This window comes from Dermacentor silvarum, chromosome 7 (genome assembly GCF_013339745.2).
Source record: "Dermacentor silvarum isolate Dsil-2018 chromosome 7, BIME_Dsil_1.4, whole genome shotgun sequence".
Lineage (NCBI taxonomy): Eukaryota > Metazoa > Arthropoda > Arachnida > Ixodida > Ixodidae > Dermacentor > Dermacentor silvarum.
The window spans coordinates 144,368,379-144,391,609 of NC_051160.1; the positions used below are offsets into that span (position 1 = coordinate 144,368,379).

The 23,231-nt window shown below is 57.3% G+C and overlaps 9 protein-coding genes across 9 annotated transcripts; 6 read left to right on the forward strand and 3 right to left on the reverse strand.

The window, feature by feature from the left end:
• The first annotated feature begins 1,129 nt into the window (after positions 1 to 1,129).
• On the forward strand, positions 1,130 to 1,635 carry LOC119459250 (histone H3). The gene has a single exon (XM_037721066.2). The coding sequence runs from the start codon at positions 1,174 to 1,176 to the stop codon at positions 1,633 to 1,635; it is 462 nt and encodes a 153-aa protein (XP_037576994.2). The 5' UTR covers positions 1,130 to 1,173.
• Positions 1,636 to 2,637: 1,002 nt separating this feature from the next.
• LOC119459251 (histone H2A) lies at positions 2,638 to 3,021 on the reverse strand. Its single transcript, XM_037721068.2, has one exon. It carries the CDS (start codon positions 3,010 to 3,012, stop codon positions 2,638 to 2,640), a length of 375 nt encoding a protein of 124 aa, XP_037576996.1. The 5' UTR covers positions 3,013 to 3,021.
• A 253-nt stretch (positions 3,022 to 3,274) lies between these two features.
• LOC119458552 (histone H2B) lies at positions 3,275 to 3,652 on the forward strand. The gene has a single exon (XM_037720388.2). The coding sequence runs from the start codon at positions 3,278 to 3,280 to the stop codon at positions 3,650 to 3,652; it is 375 nt and encodes a 124-aa protein (XP_037576316.1). The 5' UTR covers positions 3,275 to 3,277.
• A 1,407-nt stretch (positions 3,653 to 5,059) lies between these two features.
• On the forward strand, positions 5,060 to 12,578 carry LOC119458564 (uncharacterized). The gene is made up of 3 exons (XM_037720403.2): positions 5,060 to 5,569; positions 8,180 to 8,539; positions 12,253 to 12,578. Exons 1-3 carry the CDS (start codon positions 5,272 to 5,274, stop codon positions 12,576 to 12,578), a joined length of 984 nt encoding a protein of 327 aa, XP_037576331.1. The 5' UTR covers positions 5,060 to 5,271.
• LOC125946487 (histone H2A-like) lies at positions 9,632 to 10,012 on the reverse strand. The gene has a single exon (XM_049670000.1). It carries the CDS (start codon positions 10,004 to 10,006, stop codon positions 9,632 to 9,634), a length of 375 nt encoding a protein of 124 aa, XP_049525957.1. The 5' UTR covers positions 10,007 to 10,012.
• LOC119458554 (histone H2B) lies at positions 10,269 to 10,646 on the forward strand. The gene has a single exon (XM_037720391.2). It carries the CDS (start codon positions 10,272 to 10,274, stop codon positions 10,644 to 10,646), a length of 375 nt encoding a protein of 124 aa, XP_037576319.1. The 5' UTR covers positions 10,269 to 10,271.
• A 2,628-nt stretch (positions 12,579 to 15,206) lies between the features above and the next one.
• LOC119458570 (histone H3) lies at positions 15,207 to 15,848 on the forward strand. The gene is given in 1 exon segment (XM_037720408.2): positions 15,207 to 15,848. A coding segment is annotated over 1 exon segment (642 nt).
• A 772-nt stretch (positions 15,849 to 16,620) lies between these two features.
• LOC125946483 (histone H2A-like) lies at positions 16,621 to 17,004 on the reverse strand. Its single transcript, XM_049669995.1, has one exon. It carries the CDS (start codon positions 16,993 to 16,995, stop codon positions 16,621 to 16,623), a length of 375 nt encoding a protein of 124 aa, XP_049525952.1. The 5' UTR covers positions 16,996 to 17,004.
• A 253-nt stretch (positions 17,005 to 17,257) lies between these two features.
• LOC119458555 (histone H2B) lies at positions 17,258 to 17,635 on the forward strand. Its single transcript, XM_037720392.2, has one exon. It carries the CDS (start codon positions 17,261 to 17,263, stop codon positions 17,633 to 17,635), a length of 375 nt encoding a protein of 124 aa, XP_037576320.1. The 5' UTR covers positions 17,258 to 17,260.
• The last annotated feature ends 5,596 nt before the right edge of the window (positions 17,636 to 23,231 follow it).

A 23,231-nucleotide genomic window follows, 5' to 3' on the forward strand; every position in this document is an offset into this window, starting at 1 on the left:
GGTGCTGTCTGAAGCACGGTGTGGTTATGACGATTGTTGGTGTCATGTGGAAGAAATACAAACAACAATGCGGCGTCAACAGGCATTACCTGAAAGTAAAAAAAAAAAGCGTGCGGTTATTAGGTGCAGCATAGCGAGGGCTTCCGGATTCGTAAGATTGGGGGGTTGTCTGAGAGCGGCGGCCGCCGTGTGTGTGAGTGGTTTTGAAAAGGAAGAGAAGAGAAAAGTGCAGCGCCGTAACTGCCTCTCGACGCGGGCCGCAAAGCACTCGTTGATAGCACGGTGAATGATTGTGTAAGGGCCCTGCGTGGTATTGGCTGTGCGTAGCTTTTGAAGGCCGAATCAGCTGTCGCAGTCTGTTAACGCGCGTTACACACCTGCCTAAGTATATGCGAAGTGTGGTGTTCAGATATATGTACATGGGAAAGTGCGCTAGCGAGCGTGTACGTGCGAGATAGCTTGCTGGCGACTTCGCGACCAGAAAAGATGAAGTTGGCTTCCCAGAAGGTATCGTGGAGTCGTCGCGATTCACATCAATGCAGCGGACGTTGCTCACACGTTTCACGCGCGTTTTGCGTCGCCCGCAGTTGTCGCCATGTGCCGGGATCGCGAGGTGGGTGCTGAGGTGACCGCCGCCAGCAGTAATGGTGCGGTCTCACATCAGGTGGTGCCACTTCGCGATGCGTGCCGGTATGGCGGTGATTGTGGTGTTGGCTGAAACGAAAGAGAACGGCGCAGCATGCTGTCATGTTTAAATGCAATTCAATTGCCTCGACATGCGCTCTGCGTAGCCGCGAACAACGCGGACGCGCGAAAACGGCTGGCTTCCAGCATCCTGGCGAACGCCGGCGTGCGCGCCGCCCCGCGTACGGACACGGCTGCGCTGGCGTTGGCCAATCGGCGGCGGGTGAGTTGGAGAGGGGAAGAGCACTGAGGGGAAGCACGACCGCGCTGTGCGCAGGGGCCAGCAGTCTCACTCCGGCAGTCGACGAGTTTGGACGCTCCCGTCTCCTTCTTCCGCTATGGCCAGGACAAAGCACGGTGTGCGCCGCTCCACAGCGGCCCCCTTGTCCGGGAAGGACCGTTGGCCCGAATCAAAGCCCCCCACCCAGTGAGCCCGGGTAGGGGGGGTGCCGGGGTCAATGTACCGAATGATGCTGGGTTGTTGAGTACATGAACGCTCTGGGGCGCGGTACCTACGGGTGCCAAGTCCTCTTCCCATCTGACAACGGCACAAAGCAAACCGCCCGCAAGAGTACCGGCGGGAAGGCTCCGCGTAAGCAGCTTGCCACCAAGGCTGCTCGCAAGAGTGCACCTGCCACCGGCGGTGTCAAGAAGCCGCATCGTTATAGGCCGGGCACCGTGGCCCTGCGTGAAATCCGTCGTTACCAGAAGTCGACCGAGCTGCTGATCCGCAAGCTGCCGTTCCAGCGCCTGGTGAGGGAAATCGCGCAGGACTTCAAGACCGACCTGCGATTCCAGAGCTCGGCTGTGATGGCTCTTCAGGAGGCTAGCGAGGCCTACCTGGTCGGTCTCTTCGAGGACACCAACCTGTGCGCCATCCATGCCAAGCGCGTTACCATCATGCCCAAGGACATCCAGCTGGCCCGCCGCATCCGTGGCGAGCGTGCCTAAGTTCGACCGCTGTCTGCACCGCGCAGCCTTGCGTCAGGCAAGCAACACAAAACGGTCCTTCTCAGGACCACCTACATGTCTGCTTCGGCTACGGGAATACGCGAGACCACGTACTCCGAACCGTACCCCTCTCGGTGTGGTCTGTCTGTGTGTGCTCGGCTGGATGGGATATATACATATGCTGAGGAGGCGAGGTGGTGCTTCGCACGATACGCAAGTGGTGAGTACTGACCGAGCACGAATCAAAATAAAGTGCCTGTGCTAGTTGTTTCGTGCTCGAAAACAAAATTACAACGACAGCAGATGTTGCGTGCAAGCTTTCGTGCAGTTCGCGATGGAAAAACCACTACTAGCAAGAGGAAAAATTGCATTTTTTTTTTTCCCCTTCCTTTACGGCGTTCGTATATGCAGAATGAACGTGTTGAGAGACAGCTATCGCGCTGCACTTTAAGCGTATCTTTCACCCTTTGCAACTATAGTATCTCTCTGTAGCTCATCACGAGGCCAATATCGCTGAAAAAAAAAAAAAAAAATGAAGAAGCACAGTTTAACGTGTTCGATATATCAATGGGAAAGTCTCCGTTTCAGTAGCGCTTTTTCCAGTTTAGCACACGCCCAATTGACGGCTATTCGTTCGTCTAGCGATGTGTGCATCACTCGCTTGTCCACGTTTATTCGAGCAAAGTCTGTGTATGTGGCGCAATCATAAGGGCCGGCTCGCGTTCGTCTTTCTTTCTTGCTCCTCCCGAGGCAATTGATAGCGCCGGCGAATGCTGGCCAATTAATTACGTGCAGCGAGAGATTCTAGCAGCAATCTCACCGAGCCACGATTGCGGTCGTTTAGAAAGAAAAATTCAAACAGAGGGAAACGGGTGCGGAGAACGGGATTGCAAAGCAACACCCTGCCGTCACACGCATTTTGGGTGGTCCTGACAAGGACCGTTGGGTTGTCGTGCGAGGACGAGCCTGCAACTCCGGCTTGATGGAGGGAGAGCAGCTCGCTTACGCCTTCTTCTCGGTCTTCTTGGGCAGAAGCACGGCTTGGATGTTGGGCAACACGCCGCCCTGCGCGATGGTAACGCCGGAGAGCAGCTTGTTCAGCTCCTCGTCGTTGCGGATGGCCAGCTGCAGGTGGCGGGGGATGATCCTGGTCTTCTTGTTGTCGCGAGCCGCGTTGCCGGCGAGCTCGAGCACTTCGGCAGCCAGGTACTCGAGGACGGCCGCGAGGTAGACGGGAGCGCCCGCTCCGACGCGCTCAGCGTAGTTTCCCTTGCGCAGGAGACGGTGGATACGGCCCACGGGGAACTGGAGACCCGCACGGCTGGAACGGGTCTTGCTCTTGCCCTTTGCCTTGCCTCCTTTGCCACGTCCGGACATGGTGATGCTGCTGCTGATGAGACGAGAGACGACAACTAATGTGCTACTCTCGCGATCTCTCAACGATGTGTGCGTGGTTGTGCAGGTTCCGGCCGCCGCGACCACGCTCAGGGGAGCGCGGGAGAGGGCGAGAAGCCGCGCGGACCAATGGCGCGCGCGGCTTCCGCGGGTCGCGTGAACACCCCTCCCCCAAATAAAAGGCCGGCGTAACGCGGCGACGCGCGTAGTCCGATCTCGCTCGCTCGCCTGATCGCATCGCATCGCTATGCCTCCCCAGCCGAGCGGTAAGGCCGTGAAGAAGGCCGGCAAGGCGCAGAAGAATGTGCGCGCCACCGACAAGAAGAAGAAGAAGCGCCGCAGGAAGGAGAGCTTCTCCATCTACATCTACAAGGTGCTGAAGCAGGTGCACCCCGACACTGGAGTCTCCAGCAAGGCCATGTCCATCATGAACAGCTTCGTGAACGACATCTTCGAGCGCATCGCCGCCGAGTCGTCCCGTCTGGCTCACTACAACAAGCGCTCGACCATCACGAGCCGGGAGATCCAGACTGCCGTGCGTCTGCTGCTGCCGGGCGAGCTGGCCAAGCACGCCGTGTCCGAGGGCACCAAAGCCGTCACCAAGTACACCAGCTCCAAGTAGGCGACCGAGCGCTCGACCGCCCAGCCAACACCCAACGGCTCTTGTCAGAGCCACCCAAAGTGTCTGCATTGGCATTGGGATGTAGCGAGAATCTCGCGACGATTCCGTCCGTTTTCCCTCTTGTTTTGTTTACGTGTTGCGTGCGCTTTCCGACAGCGCGCCTCTTAGTAGTAGAAAAAAACATAACAACATGCACTGAGCACAACAACAGGCACACGAGCATGCATAATGCGCGTTCCTACTAGTGCGAACGACGGAATGCGTGTTGTAACGCTGCGTCGGTCGATAGTTTTGCCTTATGCGAGCCGAGCGTAGTGTAGTGTAATTATTACAACGCAGCTTCTTGTCCTCTCTCTCTTTTTTTTTTTTTTTTTTTCTTATCCGACGCGGTCTTGCGGCTCGCTCGCCTGTACGTTTGCGAAAAGCAATTGCGTCTACGAGAACGTACTCTTGGCGGCGGTTGACACGCATACGACTGTCCTCGAGGCTGGAGTGCTGAATTCAAAGCCTCCTGCAAGGGCAGTGTCATGTTTAGATGTGAGCGGTGTAGCAGGGACTGGGCTGCGGAAATCGCTTGACAGGTGCAAGAAATGTCCTAGCTAGAGGAACACTGATTAGGAGAAACTTCAAGTAATATTAGCAAAATGCTGCGCGCGCTTTCCGCAAACTGCTATGGCCGTTTAAAGGGTAAAAAAGTTTGTGATTAAGTGCAGCGCGATAACTGTCTCTCCGTGGAGGAGACGCGCTGCGCGCCGGCGGCAATGGCCGAGAGGAGGAGGAGGTCGGAGCTCTGTATCCTCGCCCTCTTCCGTCCCCCAGAATGCTGGATTGGAACCACGCGGGCGTGTTTGGCTATTTCGGCTGCCGTTATCTGGGAGATTACGCAAGCTATGACGACGAAATTTGACGGTCGTGTTGCCACAAGGGGACGCAGCCTAAGCGCAAAATTTAAAACGCCTAAGGCGAACCGATCACGAGTGCTGGCTGTTTAGCGATTCGTGACCAAGTGAACGATGGTCGCGCGGCTCAGCTTGAAGTCGTGCTCGCGCCGTGCTTTCCAGCAGCTACGAAGGTTATAATGCAAGCGTAGTCGTGGTAAAGATGCATGCAACGAGTAATTAAAACGAGAATGCAAGGAAGCTTTTTTTTTTTTTTTTTTTTTTCTTCCGGGGAGGTGGAACTCGAGCAGCGGGCGCAACCTAGCACCACGAGTTGTTGGATTGTTCGTTTTGTCGTTGCGAATGCAGGGCGAGGCGTTTTTAATTTTGTTAATTCATCTTTGAAGGAACAAAAGTCACTAACTGCAGCAACAAAAAATAAAATTAGGGCACAATAGGCCTGCGTTGCAGTGTTATGTGCAAGTGCACGATTGTTTTGTTTTGCTGAAGCCATTTATTTCAATTTCACTCCGCGCGTGGTCAATAGAGGGCTCAGTGCGTCCACCAGCGACACACTCGCGAAGAGAAGCGGCGGCGCCGGTGAGCCAATGGGCGCGCGCCGCTTGCTTTCCTCCTCGCCCCCCTTTCCTCCGGCGGCGGCGAAGCCGAGTTGGGCCGCGCGCGCCCCGGAACACGGCATTCGCTTTCCTGACTCGCTCCGAAGCAGCAGCAACAGCCGAAATGTCTGGACGTGGCAAGGGCGGCAAGGGGCTCGGCAAGGGTGGCGCCAAGCGTCATCGCAAGGTCTTGCGTGACAACATCCAGGGCATCACCAAGCCTGCCATCCGTCGTCTCGCTCGCCGTGGTGGTGTCAAGCGCATCTCTGGCCTGATCTACGAGGAGACGCGCGGTGTCCTCAAGGTGTTCCTCGAGAACGTGATCCGGGATGCCGTCACCTACACTGAGCACGCCAAGCGCAAGACCGTCACAGCCATGGACGTCGTGTACGCTCTGAAGCGCCAGGGCCGCACCCTCTACGGTTTCGGAGGCTAAGCAGCTGCACACGTGCCCGGCGTCGTTTGCCAGCAGCGCACCGAACTCCTGTGAAGAACCCAACAGCCCTCTTCAGGGCTACCCACTTGATGCTTCGGCAGTGATCCGCAGGATTCGCGATCTCCTGATCCGTTTTCCCTCTTTGCATTCCATTTTCTTGTGATCGGTTATGGAGCGTGCCCAGCAGCCGTGCGCGAGACGCGCGGTGAATTTGGTCAGGTGAGCGAGCGCAACCGCGTTTATTCACAGTAGGTGGTAGCGTAAGGCGAGCTTTTTGCTACATGCGTTTGCGCTCGCTACTAAGTGCCGCATTGCTAAAATTTCAACGCTGTGCTACTGCGACGTGCTGTTCGTTGGTGCAGCACCGCTGTCGTGTTTGATTGGGACTGAATGAGGCAGCCGCAGTGGAATGGCGATGGGGGGGGGGGGGAACAAAATAAGATAATAATAATAATAAAGAGGTCATTTTGCAGCGCTAAAATCTCAGATGCTGGCCTGTTCCACATTCCATTGCATCCTATAGAGTCCGATGGGCGGCGGGGAATCAGCGCGGTGCGACTGACGTGTGAAACCAAAGGGTAAATTTACTAGCTAGCTAGGTAGGTGCGTATATCGAGGCACAAAAAGGGTCGCGCGAAGCAGACTCACTTTCGTTTTATTATTTTCACTAGCACCCGTTGTTTTCTCGTGCGTCGGTGTTCGTGGTCGTGCTGGCCAATCGCGCTGTGACGAGTATAGGAAAATGAGGCCATGGCTCAAGGGGTAGACAAATTAAATTACACAAGGCAGTGGCATACATGCGCATTGTTTTGATGAAACGCGGCAGTTGTTCAATAATTGTGTCCCCCTTATTGTGTCTTTCTGAATGCGGTCACACTCGGCGTTCGTGAAGCTTCCGGGGAGCCAACTCTGACTTGCCCATTCAAATACATGTAGCACGCAATAAAAATATTTTACGATGCAACCACTCGGCTCATGTGAACGAAACTTGTCGCATGAGAGAGAGAGAGAGAGCGGAAGGCACTTAAGGGAGCAGATATTTCATGGAGTGCGTGGAATGTAATGCACAAAACTAAGTAAGCGAACATTACACAACTCAGTAGCTGAAAGCCATACCGCAATCGTCTAAACTACACAAAGAGAACAAACAACACATGTAAAGAGGAGAAATGTGATACATAAATTTGCACGCTATGTGAGAAACTGTTGCTTTGTTTGCAAAAAGTGATGCACGCACGTGAGCAGTATAGTTTACTGAGGTGTACTTGAATTGTGTTCGCTTTAGTTGTATTGATATTTGCGGAATTGCCTTTTCCATTTCTATCGCTGAATTACGGAGGTAGGAAGATTGAAGGGTTTCCCTCCTGTGCATTTGACTTTTCAACAACGATTGTAATTAAAATTAGGGCATAAATAAAGAAACTCCCGCTGATCCGGCCACTGCGCAGTAGCTGCCGAGAAGAGCGATTTTTCCGCCAGCCGCAGAGCTGAGCTTTACCGAAATAAGTCGGCAGGAGTGCCATTGCTCCTGCGGTGAACTCGTTCCGGGGAGCGGGAATGAACCAGAGAAAGCTAGCCCGTGGGAATAACGAAGAAACAATGTAGGTGCTGTCTGAAGCACGGTGTGGTTATGACGATTGTTGGTGTCATGTGGAAGAAATACAAACAACAATGCGGCGTCAACAGGCATTACCTGAAAGTAAAAAAAAAAGCGTGCGGTTATTAGGTGCAGCATAGCGAGGGCTTCCGGATTCGTAAGATTGGGGGGTTGTCTGAGAGCGGCGGCCGCCGTGTGTGTGAGTGGTTTTGAAAAGGAAGAGAAGAGAAAAGTGCAGCGCCGTAACTGCCTCTCGACGCGGGCCGCAAAGCACTCGTTGATAGCACGGTGAATGATTGTGTAAGGGCCCTGCGTGGTATTGGCTGTGCGTAGCTTTTGAAGGCCGAATCAGCTGTCGCAGTCTGTTAACGCGCGTTACACACCTGCCTAAGTATATGCGAAGTGTGGTGTTCAGATATATGTACATGGGAAAGTGCGCTAGCGAGCGTGTACGTGCGAGATAGCTTGCTGGCGACTTCGCGACCAGAAAAGATGAAGTTGGCTTCCCAGAAGGTATCGTGGAGTCGTCGCGATTCACATCAATGCAGCGGACGTTGCTCACACGTTTCACGCGCGTTTTGCGTCGCCCGCAGTTGTCGCCATGTGCCGGGATCGCGAGGTGGGTGCTGAGGTGACCGCCGCCAGCAGTAATGGTGCGGTCTCACATCAGGTGGTGCCACTTCGCGATGCGTGCCGGTATGGCGGTGATTGTGGTGTTGGCTGAAACGAAAGAGAACGGCGCAGCATGCTGTCATGTTTAAATGCAATTCAATTGCCTCGACATGCGCTCTGCGTAGCCGCGAACAACGCGGACGCGCGAAAACGGCTGGCTTCCAGCATCCTGGCGAACGCCGGCGTGCGCGCCGCCCCGCGTACGGACACGGCTGCGCTGGCGTTGGCCAATCGGCGGCGGGTGAGTTGGAGAGGGGAAGAGCACTGAGGGGAAGCACGACCGCGCTGTGCGCAGGGGCCAGCAGTCTCACTCCGGCAGTCGACGAGTTTGGACGCTCCCGTCTCCTTCTTCCGCTATGGCCAGGACAAAGCAAACCGCCCGCAAGAGTACCGGCGGGAAGGCTCCGCGTAAGCAGCTTGCCACCAAGGCTGCTCGCAAGAGTGCACCTGCCACCGGCGGTGTCAAGAAGCCGCATCGTTATAGGCCGGGCACCGTGGCCCTGCGTGAAATCCGTCGTTACCAGAAGTCGACCGAGCTGCTGATCCGCAAGCTGCCGTTCCAGCGCCTGGTGAGGGAAATCGCGCAGGACTTCAAGACCGACCTGCGATTCCAGAGCTCGGCTGTGATGGCTCTTCAGGAGGCTAGCGAGGCCTACCTGGTCGGTCTCTTCGAGGACACCAACCTGTGCGCCATCCATGCCAAGCGCGTTACCATCATGCCCAAGGACATCCAGCTGGCCCGCCGCATCCGTGGCGAGCGTGCCTAAGTTCGACCGCTGTCTGCACCGCGCAGCCTTGCGTCAGGCAAGCAACACAAAACGGTCCTTCTCAGGACCACCTACATGTCTGCTTCGGCTACGGGAATACGCGAGACCACGTACTCCGAACCGTACCCCTCTCGGTGTGGTCTGTCTGTGTGTGCTCGGCTGGATGGGATATATACATATGCTGAGGAGGCGAGGTGGTGCTTCGCACGATACGCAAGTGGTGAGTACTGACCGAGCACGAATCAAAATAAAGTGCCTGTGCTAGTTGTTTCGTGCTCGAAAACAAAATTACAACGACAGCAGATGTTGCGTGCAAGCTTTCGTGCAGTTCGCGATGGAAAAACCACTACTAGCAAGAGGAAAAATAGCATTTTTTTTTTTCCCCTTCCTTTACGGCGTTCGTATATGCAGAATGAACGTGTTGAGAGACAGCTATCGCGCTGCACTTTAAGCGTATCTTTCACCCTTTGCAACTATAGTATCTCTCTGTAGCTCATCACGAGGCCAATATCGCTGAAAAAAAAAAAAAAAAAATGAAGAAGCACAGTTTAACGTGTTCGATATATCAATGGGAAAGTCTCCGTTTCAGTAGCGCTTTTTCCATCATGGACGTGTTAGCACACGCCCAATTGACGGCTATTCGTTCGTCTAGCGATGTGTGCATCACTCGCTTGTCCACGTTTATTCGAGCAAAGTCTGTGTATGTGGCGCAATCATAAGGGCCGGCTCGCGTTCGTCTTTCTTTCTTGCTCCTCCCGAGGCAATTGATAGCGCCGGCGAATGCTGGCCAATTAATTACGTGCAGCGAGAGATTCTAGCAGCAATCTCACCGAGCCACGATTGCGGTCGTTTAGAAAGAAAAATTCAAACAGAGGGAAACGGGTGCGGAGAACGGGATTGCAAAGCAACACCCTGCCGTCACACGCATTTTGGGTGGTCCTGACAAGGACCGTTGGGTTGTCGTGCGAGGACGAGCCTGCAACTCCGGCTTGATGGAGGGAGAGCAGCTCGCTTACGCCTTCTTCTCGGTCTTCTTGGGCAGAAGCACGGCTTGGATGTTGGGCAACACGCCGCCCTGCGCGATGGTAACGCCGGAGAGCAGCTTGTTCAGCTCCTCGTCGTTGCGGATGGCCAGCTGCAGGTGGCGGGGGATGATCCTGGTCTTCTTGTTGTCGCGAGCCGCGTTGCCGGCGAGCTCGAGCACTTCGGCAGCCAGGTACTCGAGGACGGCCGCGAGGTAGACGGGAGCGCCCGCTCCGACGCGCTCAGCGTAGTTTCCCTTGCGCAGGAGACGGTGGATACGGCCCACGGGGAACTGGAGACCCGCACGGCTGGAACGGGTCTTGCTCTTGCCCTTTGCCTTGCCTCCTTTGCCACGTCCGGACATGGTGATGCTGCTGCTGATGAGACGAGAGACGACAACTAATGTGCTACTCTCGCGATCTCTCAACGATGTGTGCGTGGTTGTGCAGGTTCCGGCCGCCGCGACCACGCTCAGGGGAGCGCGGGAGAGGGCGAGAAGCCGCGCGGACCAATGGCGCGCGCGGCTTCCGCGGGTCGCGTGAACACCCCTCCCCCAAATAAAAGGCCGGCGTAACGCGGCGACGCGCGTAGTCCGATCTCGCTCGCTCGCCTGATCGCATCGCATCGCTATGCCTCCCCAGCCGAGCGGTAAGGCCGTGAAGAAGGCCGGCAAGGCGCAGAAGAATGTGCGCGCCACCGACAAGAAGAAGAAGAAGCGCCGCAGGAAGGAGAGCTTCTCCATCTACATCTACAAGGTGCTGAAGCAGGTGCACCCCGACACTGGAGTCTCCAGCAAGGCCATGTCCATCATGAACAGCTTCGTGAACGACATCTTCGAGCGCATCGCCGCCGAGTCGTCCCGTCTGGCTCACTACAACAAGCGCTCGACCATCACGAGCCGGGAGATCCAGACTGCCGTGCGTCTGCTGCTGCCGGGCGAGCTGGCCAAGCACGCCGTGTCCGAGGGCACCAAAGCCGTCACCAAGTACACCAGCTCCAAGTAGGCGACCGAGCGCTCGACCGCCCAGCCAACACCCAACGGCTCTTGTCAGAGCCACCCAAAGTGTCTGCATTGGCATTGGGATGTAGCGAGAATCTCGCGACGATTCCGTCCGTTTTCCCTCTTGTTTTGTTTACGTGTTGCGTGCGCTTTCCGACAGCGCGCCTCTTAGTAGTAGAAAAAAACATAACAACATGCACTGAGCACAACAACAGGCACACGAGCATGCATAATGCGCGTTCCTACTAGTGCGAACGACGGAATGCGTGTTGTAACGCTGCGTCGGTCGATAGTTTTGCCTTATGCGAGCCGAGCGTAGTGTAGTGTAATTATTACAACGCAGCTTCTTGTCCTCTCTCTCTCTTTTTTTTTTTTTTTTTTCTTATCCGACGCGGTCTTGCGGCTCGCTCGCCTGTACGTTTGCGAAAAGCAATTGCGTCTACGAGAACGTACTCTTGGCGGCGGTTGACACGCATACGACTGTCCTCGAGGCTGGAGTGCTGAATTCAAAGCCTCCTGCAAGGGCAGTGTCATGTTTAGATGTGAGCGGTGTAGCAGGGACTGGGCTGCGGCAAATCGCTTGACAGGTGCAAGAAATGTCCTAGCTAGAGGAACACTGATTAGGAGAAACTTCAAGTAATATTAGCAAAATGCTGCGCGCGCTTTCCGCAAACTGCTATGGCCGTTTAAAGGGTAAAAAAGTTTGTGATTAAGTGCAGCGCGATAACTGTCTCTCCGTGGAGGAGACGCGCTGCGCGCCGGCGGCAATGGCCGAGAGGAGGAGGAGGTCGGAGCTCTGTATCCTCGCCCTCTTCCGTCCCCCAGAATGCTGGATTGGAACCACGCGGGCGTGTTTGGCTATTTCGGCTGCCGTTATCTGGGAGATTACGCAAGCTATGACGACGAAATTTGACGGTCGTGTTGCCACAAGGGGACGCAGCCTAAGCGCAAAATTTAAAACGCCTAAGGCGAACCGATCACGAGTGCTGGCTGTTTAGCGATTCGTGACCAAGTGAACGATGGTCGCGCGGCTCAGCTTGAAGTCGTGCTCGCGCCGTGCTTTCCAGCAGCTACGAAGGTTATAATGCAAGCGTAGTCGTGGTAAAGATGCATGCAACGAGTAATTAAAACGAGAATGCAAGGAAGCTTTTTTTTTTTTTTTTTTTTTTCTTCCGGGGAGGTGGAACTCGAGCAGCGGGCGCAACCTAGCACCACGAGTTGTTGGATTGTTCGTTTTGTCGTTGCGAATGCAGGGCGAGGCGTTTTTAATTTTGTTAATTCATCTTTGAAGGAACAAAAGTCACTAACTGCAGCAACAAAAAATAAAATTAGGGCACAATAGGCCTGCGTTGCAGTGTTATGTGCAAGTGCACGATTGTTTTGTTTTGCTGAAGCCATTTATTTCAATTTCACTCCGCGCGTGGTCAATAGAGGGCTCAGTGCGTCCACCAGCGACACACTCGCGAAGAGAAGCGGCGGCGCCGGTGAGCCAATGGGCGCGCGCCGCTTGCTTTCCTCCTCGCCCCCCTTCCTCCGGCGGCGGCGAAGCCGAGTTGGGCCGCGCGCGCCCCGGAACACGGCATTCGCTTTCCTGACTCGCTCCGAAGCAGCAGCAACAGCCGAAATGTCTGGACGTGGCAAGGGCGGCAAGGGGCTCGGCAAGGGTGGCGCCAAGCGTCATCGCAAGGTCTTGCGTGACAACATCCAGGGCATCACCAAGCCTGCCATCCGTCGTCTCGCTCGCCGTGGTGGTGTCAAGCGCATCTCTGGCCTGATCTACGAGGAGACGCGCGGTGTCCTCAAGGTGTTCCTCGAGAACGTGATCCGGGATGCCGTCACCTACACTGAGCACGCCAAGCGCAAGACCGTCACAGCCATGGACGTCGTGTACGCTCTGAAGCGCCAGGGCCGCACCCTCTACGGTTTCGGAGGCTAAGCAGCTGCACACGTGCCCGGCGTCGTTTGCCAGCAGCGCACCGAACTCCTGTGAAGAACCCAACAGCCCTCTTCAGGGCTACCCACTTGATGCTTCGGCAGTGATCCGCAGGATTCGCGATCTCCTGATCCGTTTTCCCTCTTTGCATTCCATTTTCTTGTGATCGGTTATGGAGCGTGCCCAGCAGCCGTGCGCGAGACGCGCGGTGAATTTGGTCAGGTGAGCGAGCGCAACCGCGTTTATTCACAGTAGGTGGTAGCGTAAGGCGAGCTTTTTGCTACATGCGTTTGCGCTCGCTACTAAGTGCCGCATTGCTAAAATTTCAACGCTGTGCTACTGCGACGTGCTGTTCGTTGGTGCAGCACCGCTGTCGTGTTTGATTGGGACTGAATGAGGCAGCCGCAGTGGAATGGCGATGGGGGGGGGGGGGAACAAAATAAGATAATAATAATAATAATAAAGAGGTCATTTTGCAGCGCTAAAATCTCAGATGCTGGCCTGTTCCACATTCCATTGCATCCTATAGAGTCCGATGGGCGGCGGGGAATCAGCGCGGTGCGACTGACGTGTGAAACCAAAGGGTAAATTTACTAGCTAGCTAGGTAGGTGCGTATATCGAGGCACAAAAAGGGTCGCGCGAAGCAGACTCACTTTCGTTTTATTATTTTCACTAGCACCCGTTGTTTTCTCGTGCGTCGGTGTTCGTGGTCGTGCTGGCCAATCGCGCTGTGACGAGTATAGGAAAATGAGGCCATGGCTCAAGGGGTAGACAAATTAAATTACACAAGGCAGTGGCATACATGCGCATTGTTTTGATGAAACGCGGCAGTTGTTCAATAATTGTGTCCCCCTTATTGTGTCTTTCTGAATGCGGTCACACTCGGCGTTCGTGAAGCTTCCGGGGAGCCAACTCTGACTTGCCCATTCAAATACATGTAGCACGCAATAAAAATATTTTACGATGCAACCACTCGGCTCATGTGAACGAAACTTGTCGCATGAGAGAGAGAGAGAGAGCGGAAGGCACTTAAGGGAGCAGATATTTCATGGAGTGCGTGGAATGTAATGCACAAAACTAAGTAAGCGAACATTACACAACTCAGTAGCTGAAAGCCATACCGCAATCGTCTAAACTACACAAAGAGAACAAACAACACATGTAAAGAGGAGAAATGTGATACATAAATTTGCACGCTATGTGAGAAACTGTTGCTTTGTTTGCAAAAAGTGATGCACGCACGTGAGCAGTATAGTTTACTGAGGTGTACTTGAATTGTGTTCGCTTTAGTTGTATTGATATTTGCGGAATTGCCTTTTCCATTTCTATCGCTGAATTACGGAGGTAGGAAGATTGAAGGGTTTCCCTCCTGTGCATTTGACTTTTCAACAACGATTGTAATTAAAATTAGGGCATAAATAAAGAAACTCCCGCTGATCCGGCCACTGCGCAGTAGCTGCCGAGAAGAGCGATTTTTCCGCCAGCCGCAGAGCTGAGCTTTACCGAAATAAGTCGGCAGGAGTGCCATTGCTCCTGCGGTGAACTCGTTCCGGGGAGCGGGAATGAACCAGAGAAAGCTAGCCCGTGGGAATAACGAAGAAACAATGTAGGTGCTGTCTGAAGCACGGTGTGGTTATGACGATTGTTGGTGTCATGTGGAAGAAATACAAACAACAATGCGGCGTCAACAGGCATTACCTGAAAGTAAAAAAAAAAGCGTGCGGTTATTAGGTGCAGCATAGCGAGGGCTTCCGGATTCGTAAGATTGGGGGGTTGTCTGAGAGCGGCGGCCGCCGTGTGTGTGAGTGGTTTTGAAAAGGAAGAGAAGAGAAAAGTGCAGCGCCGTAACTGCCTCTCGACGCGGGCCGCAAAGCACTCGTTGATAGCACGGTGAATGATTGTGTAAGGGCCCTGCGTGGTATTGGCTGTGCGTAGCTTTTGAAGGCCGAATCAGCTGTCGCAGTCTGTTAACGCGCGTTACACACCTGCCTAAGTATATGCGAAGTGTGGTGTTCAGATATATGTACATGGGAAAGTGCGCTAGCGAGCGTGTACGTGCGAGATAGCTTGCTGGCGACTTCGCGACCAGAAAAGATGAAGTTGGCTTCCCAGAAGGTATCGTGGAGTCGTCGCGATTCACATCAATGCAGCGGACGTTGCTCACACGTTTCACGCGCGTTTTGCGTCGCCCGCAGTTGTCGCCATGTGCCGGGATCGCGAGGTGGGTGCTGAGGTGACCGCCGCCAGCAGTAATGGTGCGGTCTCACATCAGGTGGTGCCACTTCGCGATGCGTGCCGGTATGGCGGTGATTGTGGTGTTGGCTGAAACGAAAGAGAACGGCGCAGCATGCTGTCATGTTTAAATGCAATTCAATTGCCTCGACATGCGCTCTGCGTAGCCGCGAACAACGCGGACGCGCGAAAACGGCTGGCTTCCAGCATCCTGGCGAACGCCGGCGTGCGCGCCGCCCCGCGTACGGACACGGCTGCGCTGGCGTTGGCCAATCGGCGGCGGGTGAGTTGGAGAGGGGAAGAGCACTGAGGGGAAGCACGACCGCGCTGTGCGCAGGGGCCAGCAGTCTCACTCCGGCAGTCGACGAGTTTGGACGCTCCCGTCTCCTTCTTCCGCTATGGCCAGGACAAAGCAAACCGCCCGCAAGAGTACCGGCGGGAAGGCTCCGCGTAAGCAGCTTGCCACCAAGGCTGCTCGCAAGAGTGCACCTGCCACCGGCGGTGTCAAGAAGCCGCATCGTTATAGGCCGGGCACCGTGGCCCTGCGTGAAATCCGTCGTTACCAGAAGTCGACCGAGCTGCTGATCCGCAAGCTGCCGTTCCAGCGCCTGGTGAGGGAAATCGCGCAGGACTTCAAGACCGACCTGCGATTCCAGAGCTCGGCTGTGATGGCTCTTCAGGAGGCTAGCGAGGCCTACCTGGTCGGTCTCTTCGAGGACACCAACCTGTGCGCCATCCATGCCAAGCGCGTTACCATCATGCCCAAGGACATCCAGCTGGCCCGCCGCATCCGTGGCGAGCGTGCCTAAGTTCGACCGCTGTCTGCACCGCGCAGCCTTGCGTCAGGCAAGCAACACAAAACGGTCCTTCTCAGGACCACCTACATGTCTGCTTCGGCTACGGGAATACGCGAGACCACGTACTCCGAACCGTACCCCTCTCGGTGTGGTCTGTCTGTGTGTGCTCGGCTGGATGGGATATATACATATGCTGAGGAGGCGAGGTGGTGCTTCGCACGATACGCAAGTGGTGAGTACTGACCGAGCACGAATCAAAATAAAGTGCCTGTGCTAGTTGTTTCGTGCTCGAAAACAAAATTACAACGACAGCAGATGTTGCGTGCAAGCTTTCGTGCAGTTCGCGATGGAAAAACCACTACTAGCAAGAGGAAAAATTGCATTTTTTTTTTTCCCCTTCCTTTACGGCGTTCGTATATGCAGAATGAACGTGTTGAGAGACAGCTATCGCGCTGCACTTTAAGCGTATCTTTCACCCTTTGCAACTATAGTATCTCTCTGTAGCTCATCACGAGGCCAATATCGCTGAAAAAAAAAAAAAAAAAATGAAGAAGCACAGTTTAACGTGTTCGATATATCAATGGGAAAGTCTCCGTTTCAGTAGCGCTTTTTCCAGTTTAGCACACGCCCAATTGACGGCTATTCGTTCGTCTAGCGATGTGTGCATCACTCGCTTGTCCACGTTTATTCGAGCAAAGTCTGTGTATGTGGCGCAATCATAAGGGCCGGCTCGCGTTCGTCTTTCTTTCTTGCTCCTCCCGAGGCAATTGATAGCGCCGGCGAATGCTGGCCAATTAATTACGTGCAGCGAGAGATTCTAGCAGCAATCTCACCGAGCCACGATTGCGGTCGTTTAGAAAGAAAAATTCAAACAGAGGGAAACGGGTGCGGAGAACGGGATTGCAAAGCAACACCCTGCCGTCACACGCATTTTGGGTGGTCCTGACAAGGACCGTTGGGTTGTCGTGCGAGGACGAGCCTGCAACTCCGGCTTGATGGAGGGAGAGCAGCTCGCTTACGCCTTCTTCTCGGTCTTCTTGGGCAGAAGCACGGCTTGGATGTTGGGCAACACGCCGCCCTGCGCGATGGTAACGCCGGAGAGCAGCTTGTTCAGCTCCTCGTCGTTGCGGATGGCCAGCTGCAGGTGGCGGGGGATGATCCTGGTCTTCTTGTTGTCGCGAGCCGCGTTGCCGGCGAGCTCGAGCACTTCGGCAGCCAGGTACTCGAGGACGGCCGCGAGGTAGACGGGAGCGCCCGCTCCGACGCGCTCAGCGTAGTTTCCCTTGCGCAGGAGACGGTGGATACGGCCCACGGGGAACTGGAGACCCGCACGGCTGGAACGGGTCTTGCTCTTGCCCTTTGCCTTGCCTCCTTTGCCACGTCCGGACATGGTGATGCTGCTGCTGATGAGACGAGAGACGACAACTAATGTGCTACTCTCGCGATCTCTCAACGATGTGTGCGTGGTTGTGCAGGTTCCGGCCGCCGCGACCACGCTCAGGGGAGCGCGGGAGAGGGCGAGAAGCCGCGCGGACCAATGGCGCGCGCGGCTTCCGCGGGTCGCGTGAACACCCCTCCCCCAAATAAAAGGCCGGCGTAACGCGGCGACGCGCGTAGTCCGATCTCGCTCGCTCGCCTGATCGCATCGCATCGCTATGCCTCCCCAGCCGAGCGGTAAGGCCGTGAAGAAGGCCGGCAAGGCGCAGAAGAATGTGCGCGCCACCGACAAGAAGAAGAAGAAGCGCCGCAGGAAGGAGAGCTTCTCCATCTACATCTACAAGGTGCTGAAGCAGGTGCACCCCGACACTGGAGTCTCCAGCAAGGCCATGTCCATCATGAACAGCTTCGTGAACGACATCTTCGAGCGCATCGCCGCCGAGTCGTCCCGTCTGGCTCACTACAACAAGCGCTCGACCATCACGAGCCGGGAGATCCAGACTGCCGTGCGTCTGCTGCTGCCGGGCGAGCTGGCCAAGCACGCCGTGTCCGAGGGCACCAAAGCCGTCACCAAGTACACCAGCTCCAAGTAGGCGACCGAGCGCTCGACCGCCCAGCCAACACCCAACGGCTCTTGTCAGAGCCACCCAAAGTGTCTGCATTGGCATTGGGATGTAGCGAGAATCTCGCGACGATTCCGTCCGTTTTCCCTCTTGTTTTGTTTACGTGTTGCGTGCGCTTTCCGACAGCGCGCCTCTTAGTAGTAGAAAAAAACATAACAACATGCACTGAGCACAACAACAGGCACACGAGCATGCATAATGCGCGTTCCTACTAGTGCGAACGACGGAATGCGTGTTGTAACGCTGCGTCGGTCGATAGTTTTGCCTTATGCGAGCCGAGCGTAGTGTAGTGTAATTATTACAACGCAGCTTCTTGTCCTCTCTCTCTCTTTTTTTTTTTTTTTTTTCTTATCCGACGCGGTCTTGCGGCTCGCTCGCCTGTACGTTTGCGAAAAGCAATTGCGTCTACGAGAACGTACTCTTGGCGGCGGTTGACACGCATACGACTGTCCTCGAGGCTGGAGTGCTGAATTCAAAGCCTCCTGCAAGGGCAGTGTCATGTTTAGATGTGAGCGGTGTAGCAGGGACTGGGCTGCGGCAAATCGCTTGACAGGTGCAAGAAATGTCCTAGCTAGAGGAACACTGATTAGGAGAAACTTCAAGTAATATTAGCAAAATGCTGCGCGCGCTTTCCGCAAACTGCTATGGCCGTTTAAAGGGTAAAAAAGTTTGTGATTAAGTGCAGCGCGATAACTGTCTCTCCGTGGAGGAGACGCGCTGCGCGCCGGCGGCAATGGCCGAGAGGAGGAGGAGGTCGGAGCTCTGTATCCTCGCCCTCTTCCGTCCCCCAGAATGCTGGATTGGAACCACGCGGGCGTGTTTGGCTATTTCGGCTGCCGTTATCTGGGAGATTACGCAAGCTATGACGACGAAATTTGACGGTCGTGTTGCCACAAGGGGACGCAGCCTAAGCGCAAAATTTAAAACGCCTAAGGCGAACCGATCACGAGTGCTGGCTGTTTAGCGATTCGTGACCAAGTGAACGATGGTCGCGCGGCTCAGCTTGAAGTCGTGCTCGCGCCGTGCTTTCCAGCAGCTACGAAGGTTATAATGCAAGCGTAGTCGTGGTAAAGATGCATGCAACGAGTAATTAAAACGAGAATGCAAGGAAGCTTTTTTTTTTTTTTTTTTTTTCTTCCGGGGAGGTGGAACTCGAGCAGCGGGCGCAACCTAGCACCACGAGTTGTTGGATTGTTCGTTTTGTCGTTGCGAATGCAGGGCGAGGCGTTTTTAATTTTGTTAATTCATCTTTGAAGGAACAAAAGTCACTAACTGCAGCAACAAAAAATAAAATTAGGGCACAATAGGCCTGCGTTGCAGTGTTATGTGCAAGTGCACGATTGTTTTGTTTTGCTGAAGCCATTTATTTCAATTTCACTCCGCGCGTGGTCAATAGAGGGCTCAGTGCGTCCACCAGCGACACACTCGCGAAGAGAAGCGGCGGCGCCGGTGAGCCAATGGGCGCGCGCCGCTTGCTTTCCTCCTCGCCCCCCTTTCCTCCGGCGGCGGCGAAGCCGAGTTGGGCCGCGCGCGCCCCGGAACACGGCATTCGCTTGGAGTTCGCCCTGACTGCCGAAGTGAGAGGTCACGCAGCTCTCCGCTCCGACGACCTCGCCTCGTCAGTCGAGTCCAACTTCTTCACCTGCGCGGACGTGTGTGCGCTTCGCTCCGGCGAGTGCGGCACGAACCGCGTGCTTCCCGACGTCCCTGACGTGCCGTGCATGGCTTGCACGGGACCAAGGACCACGGCCCCCCATCTCCAAGCTTGTGCTTGGCCTCCTCTACGCGCGCGGCGCTTCCCGGCTGGCAGGACCCGTGCGCGCCCGAGTGGTTTTCTTTTTTTTTTCCGTCCACGTGTGCACGTGTCCCGCGCTGTGCGCGCGCCAGGAGTTCGCGCTCCACGGGTGCACGTGGCACCCGCACCCTGTGCTGCCCACGTGCGTCTTTGTTCGCGCTCCCCTTTGATCTCCACGTGAGCCCCAGCATCCCCCCTGTGCGAGTGCAGTGTCCGTGAAGCGGGCGATAGCCCGTACCCGCGACAACATGCAGAACTTCGCGTCCCCCTCCGGCCGAGCGCCCCGCAAGGGGCATCGGCGCTCGGCTAGTGCGACGGCGCCCATACCGCAGTCCTTGGGCCTCGACCTACAGCGACGATACGACACCCAGGCAAGGGCTGCGGACATCGTCGACTTGTGGATCGCAAAGCACGCCGCGGCCTCCCAACGCCAACCCGGCACGCCCGACTCATCCGCCGACGAGCTGGCCCCATCGGGAGAGGTCACAAACGATCTCCCCCCAGCCACAACATCTCCTGCGGCACTGTCCCCCCAGACGGGCCCTCTCCCCACGGCACAAGATGCCGCCCTTGCCAACGAAGCAGCCGCCGCTGCCCAGCCCGCGGCCGCGCCCGTCGTCACCGCGGCACACGTGGCGCCGGCGGAGCCTTCCTACCAGGCGAGCCTTCTCCCCACCGAGCAAGACGCCGCCGCCATTGCCGACATGGCCGCCACCCCCCTGCCCCCATCGGACGACGAGGAGGCCATGGACTCCTCCTCCTCACGTAAACGCTCGCGCGAAGCGGAGAGCGAGGAGGACGAGGGAACCGGTCGCCGCAAGCAGCAGCCACCGCCGCCGCCGACCGCCCCACCTTGCCCGGAGAGCAGGGACGACGGCGACGCCATCTCCCGGCGCCCGGGGGAGTCAGCCGCCTCCTCGTCACCGCCCGCGGCACGAGATGGCGCCCCCGCCGATCCGCCGGCTGCGTCGGCTCTCCCGCTCCCCTCGAGCGCCAGCGCCGCCCCTCGGACGCCCGGCGAGTCGTCCGCTACCTCCTTCTCGCTCTCCCCGAGGGAGGGCGCGCCTGTAGTCGAGCCGGCTGCCGGGAGCGATGGCGAGATTCCCGCCGCGTCGTCTGCTTTGGCGGACGCGACCAAGTCGGTGCCGCTGGCGCCTACGCTCGACCGCCGCGCCCACACTGCCGCGGAGTTCCTGAGGAGCGCCCCCAGCCACACACCAACGCAGCAGAACGAGCGGAAGAAGAAAAAGAAGAAGCCGAACGGTAAGAAAACCGCCGGCTCTCCTGTGACTCCTTCCGCTCCGGCTGCTGCTCCCCCGCGCCCCGGACCGGTTGCCACGGCCGCCCTCACCCAGACAGCGCACCACGTGACCCCCGTCGCCCCAGAGCCCCCCTCGGATGGCTTCGAAGTGGTGCGCTCGAAGGCGGAGCGCCGGCGCGCGAGGGCCTTGGAGAGTGCTGCCTTGCCTGTGGACCCCAAGATCGTCGGCACGGTGCTCTTTCGCCCCTCGGCTCCCGGCGGAGCCTTTCGCAGTGCGCCGCGCCTCGAGCTCGCGGCGGCACTTTCGGCGCGCCCTGGTGTTGTGGTGGTTCGCGTTAACCACAAACGCAACATCGTGGCTGCCGACACCACCACCCGGGAGTGCCTGGAGGAGCTGATGGCCGTCACCGAGCTCGGAGGCATCGCGGTGACTGCCCGGCTGCCTGCTGAGCGCGGAAAGAGCACCGGGTTCCTTCACGGCGTGGACGGGGAGCCCACAGACGAGGACCTGCTGAGGGCCATCACCTCCAGTGTTCCAGTGGTGTCTGCTGCCAGGCAGGGCAACACCGTCACGCTTCGCTTCGCGGGGCCGGTCCCCCCTGAACACGTGAGCCTTTTCAAGCTCTCGTTCAGGGTGAGGCCGGCCAGACCCCGCCCGCTGCAGTGTCGACAGTGCGGCCGCTTCGGCCACGTGATGGAGTCCTGCAGGTGGCCGACGGGTTGCATCACCTGCGGCAAGAGCCACGCTGCAGACTCCCCTTGCCAGGCGGTCCGCTGTGTCAACTGCAGCGGCCCCCATGCAGCAGACACCCCTGCCTGCCCCATGTGGCAGCAGGAACGAAGGGTGGCCACCATCATGGCCTCCTCCACCACAGCGCTCTCCAGGCGCGCGGTCCGAGCCGCGGTTCGTGAGGAGCGGGAGACGGGGCAGACCACCACACCATGGGCACGGTCATTCGCGAGTGTGGTGAAGGGTGCCCCTGCCCCCACGCGGCGCCCGGTTCCTGCCCCACGAGCACCCCGCCGCCAGTTGCCTGAGCCTCCCGTGACCCCCGCGCCGCCTGCTGCTCCCCCGGCCCAGCCCACGGTGGACCAGCTGGTGGCCAATCTCCTGCTGACGATGCAGGCAGTGAGCTCCTTGCTGCCAGCAGACCACCCACTGCGAGCCATCTGCCTGCAGGCAGTGGCAGCCCCGCCAACAGCCACACAACATGGCTGATCCTGCACCAGCGACAGCAGGGAAACGCCGCCGCCGCCCGAGAGTGCTCCAGTGGAATGCATTCTCGCTGCGGCGGCGGCAAGGGGACCTCTCGATGCATCTCCTGCAGAGCGATTACGACATCCTTGCTCTGCAGGAGGTCTACGTGGCTGCCAGAGACCTGCGCCTCCCGGGGTACGTGGGGTACTCGAGCGCCACTGCCTGCACCCTGCCCACCTGCACTGCTGCCCCCTGCCTGGATAGTAACCACCCGCAAGGCCCCCCACGCTGTGCCATCTACGTGCGCCGGGAGCTGAACCATGCCGAGGTGAACGTGGCTGACCTGACTGGAGGTCCCATGGAGTGCTGCGCTGTGACCGTCAGGCTCCGAGGGCTGGACACGACGGTGGCCTCCATTTACGTCCGGCCCTGCCAAAGATGGGACGCGTCCACCCTCCGGCAGCTAGCCACACGCCTCGGCCGGAACTTTCTGCTCTGCGGCGACGTGAATGCTCACCACACAGCCTGGGGAAGCCGCAGCTGCTGCAGAAGAGGCAGGGAGCTCGTTGAGGTCTACCGGACCACAGGCATGCAGGTGCTCAACACAGGGGCGTTCACCTACGTTCGACGGGGTGCGAGGACGACATGCACGGCCATCGACGTCAGCGTGGCCACCGAGGGGGCCCACTATAGCTGGTCGACGCAGCCTGACTCCTGGGGCTCTGACCACCTGCCGATCACCATCACCCCGGCAGGAGGGAAGCGCCCGAGGACAAGGCTATGCAGCACCATCGACTGGGGGGCCTTCAGAAGGCAACTCGACGGCATTCGGACAAGACCAGGACTTCTTCCAGGGCGTGGCCGATGCGGCACAGGCTGCTACCATCTGCTCCCGCGTGGCAGAGGACCAACCAGTCCCCGACCTGCGGCATCTGAACCTCCGAGCAGCCAGACGCAGAGCAGAGAGGCGGGCACTGAGGACACGGCTGCCCGAACACCGCACGGAGCACAACCGCATAGATGCTGCCTGCAGACGCCATGCCAATCGCCGGAGACGGCAGAGCTGGCAGGGCATCTGCCAATCGATCAGCAAGGCCAATGGCGGTCCACGGGCGTGGAGGCTCCTGCGGTGTCTGCTCTGCGGTCCAGCGGCGAGGCAGCCGGTGCTCTCAGTGGCCATCTGCCTTGGCATCAGCGAGACATCACTGGCAGAGCAGCTGGCCGACCGCTTCTCTGCTCTGCCAGTGACACAGCCTGCAGCTGCACCCGGTCCCACCCCCGCAAGACAGCCTGGCGGCCACCACCCAGCCTG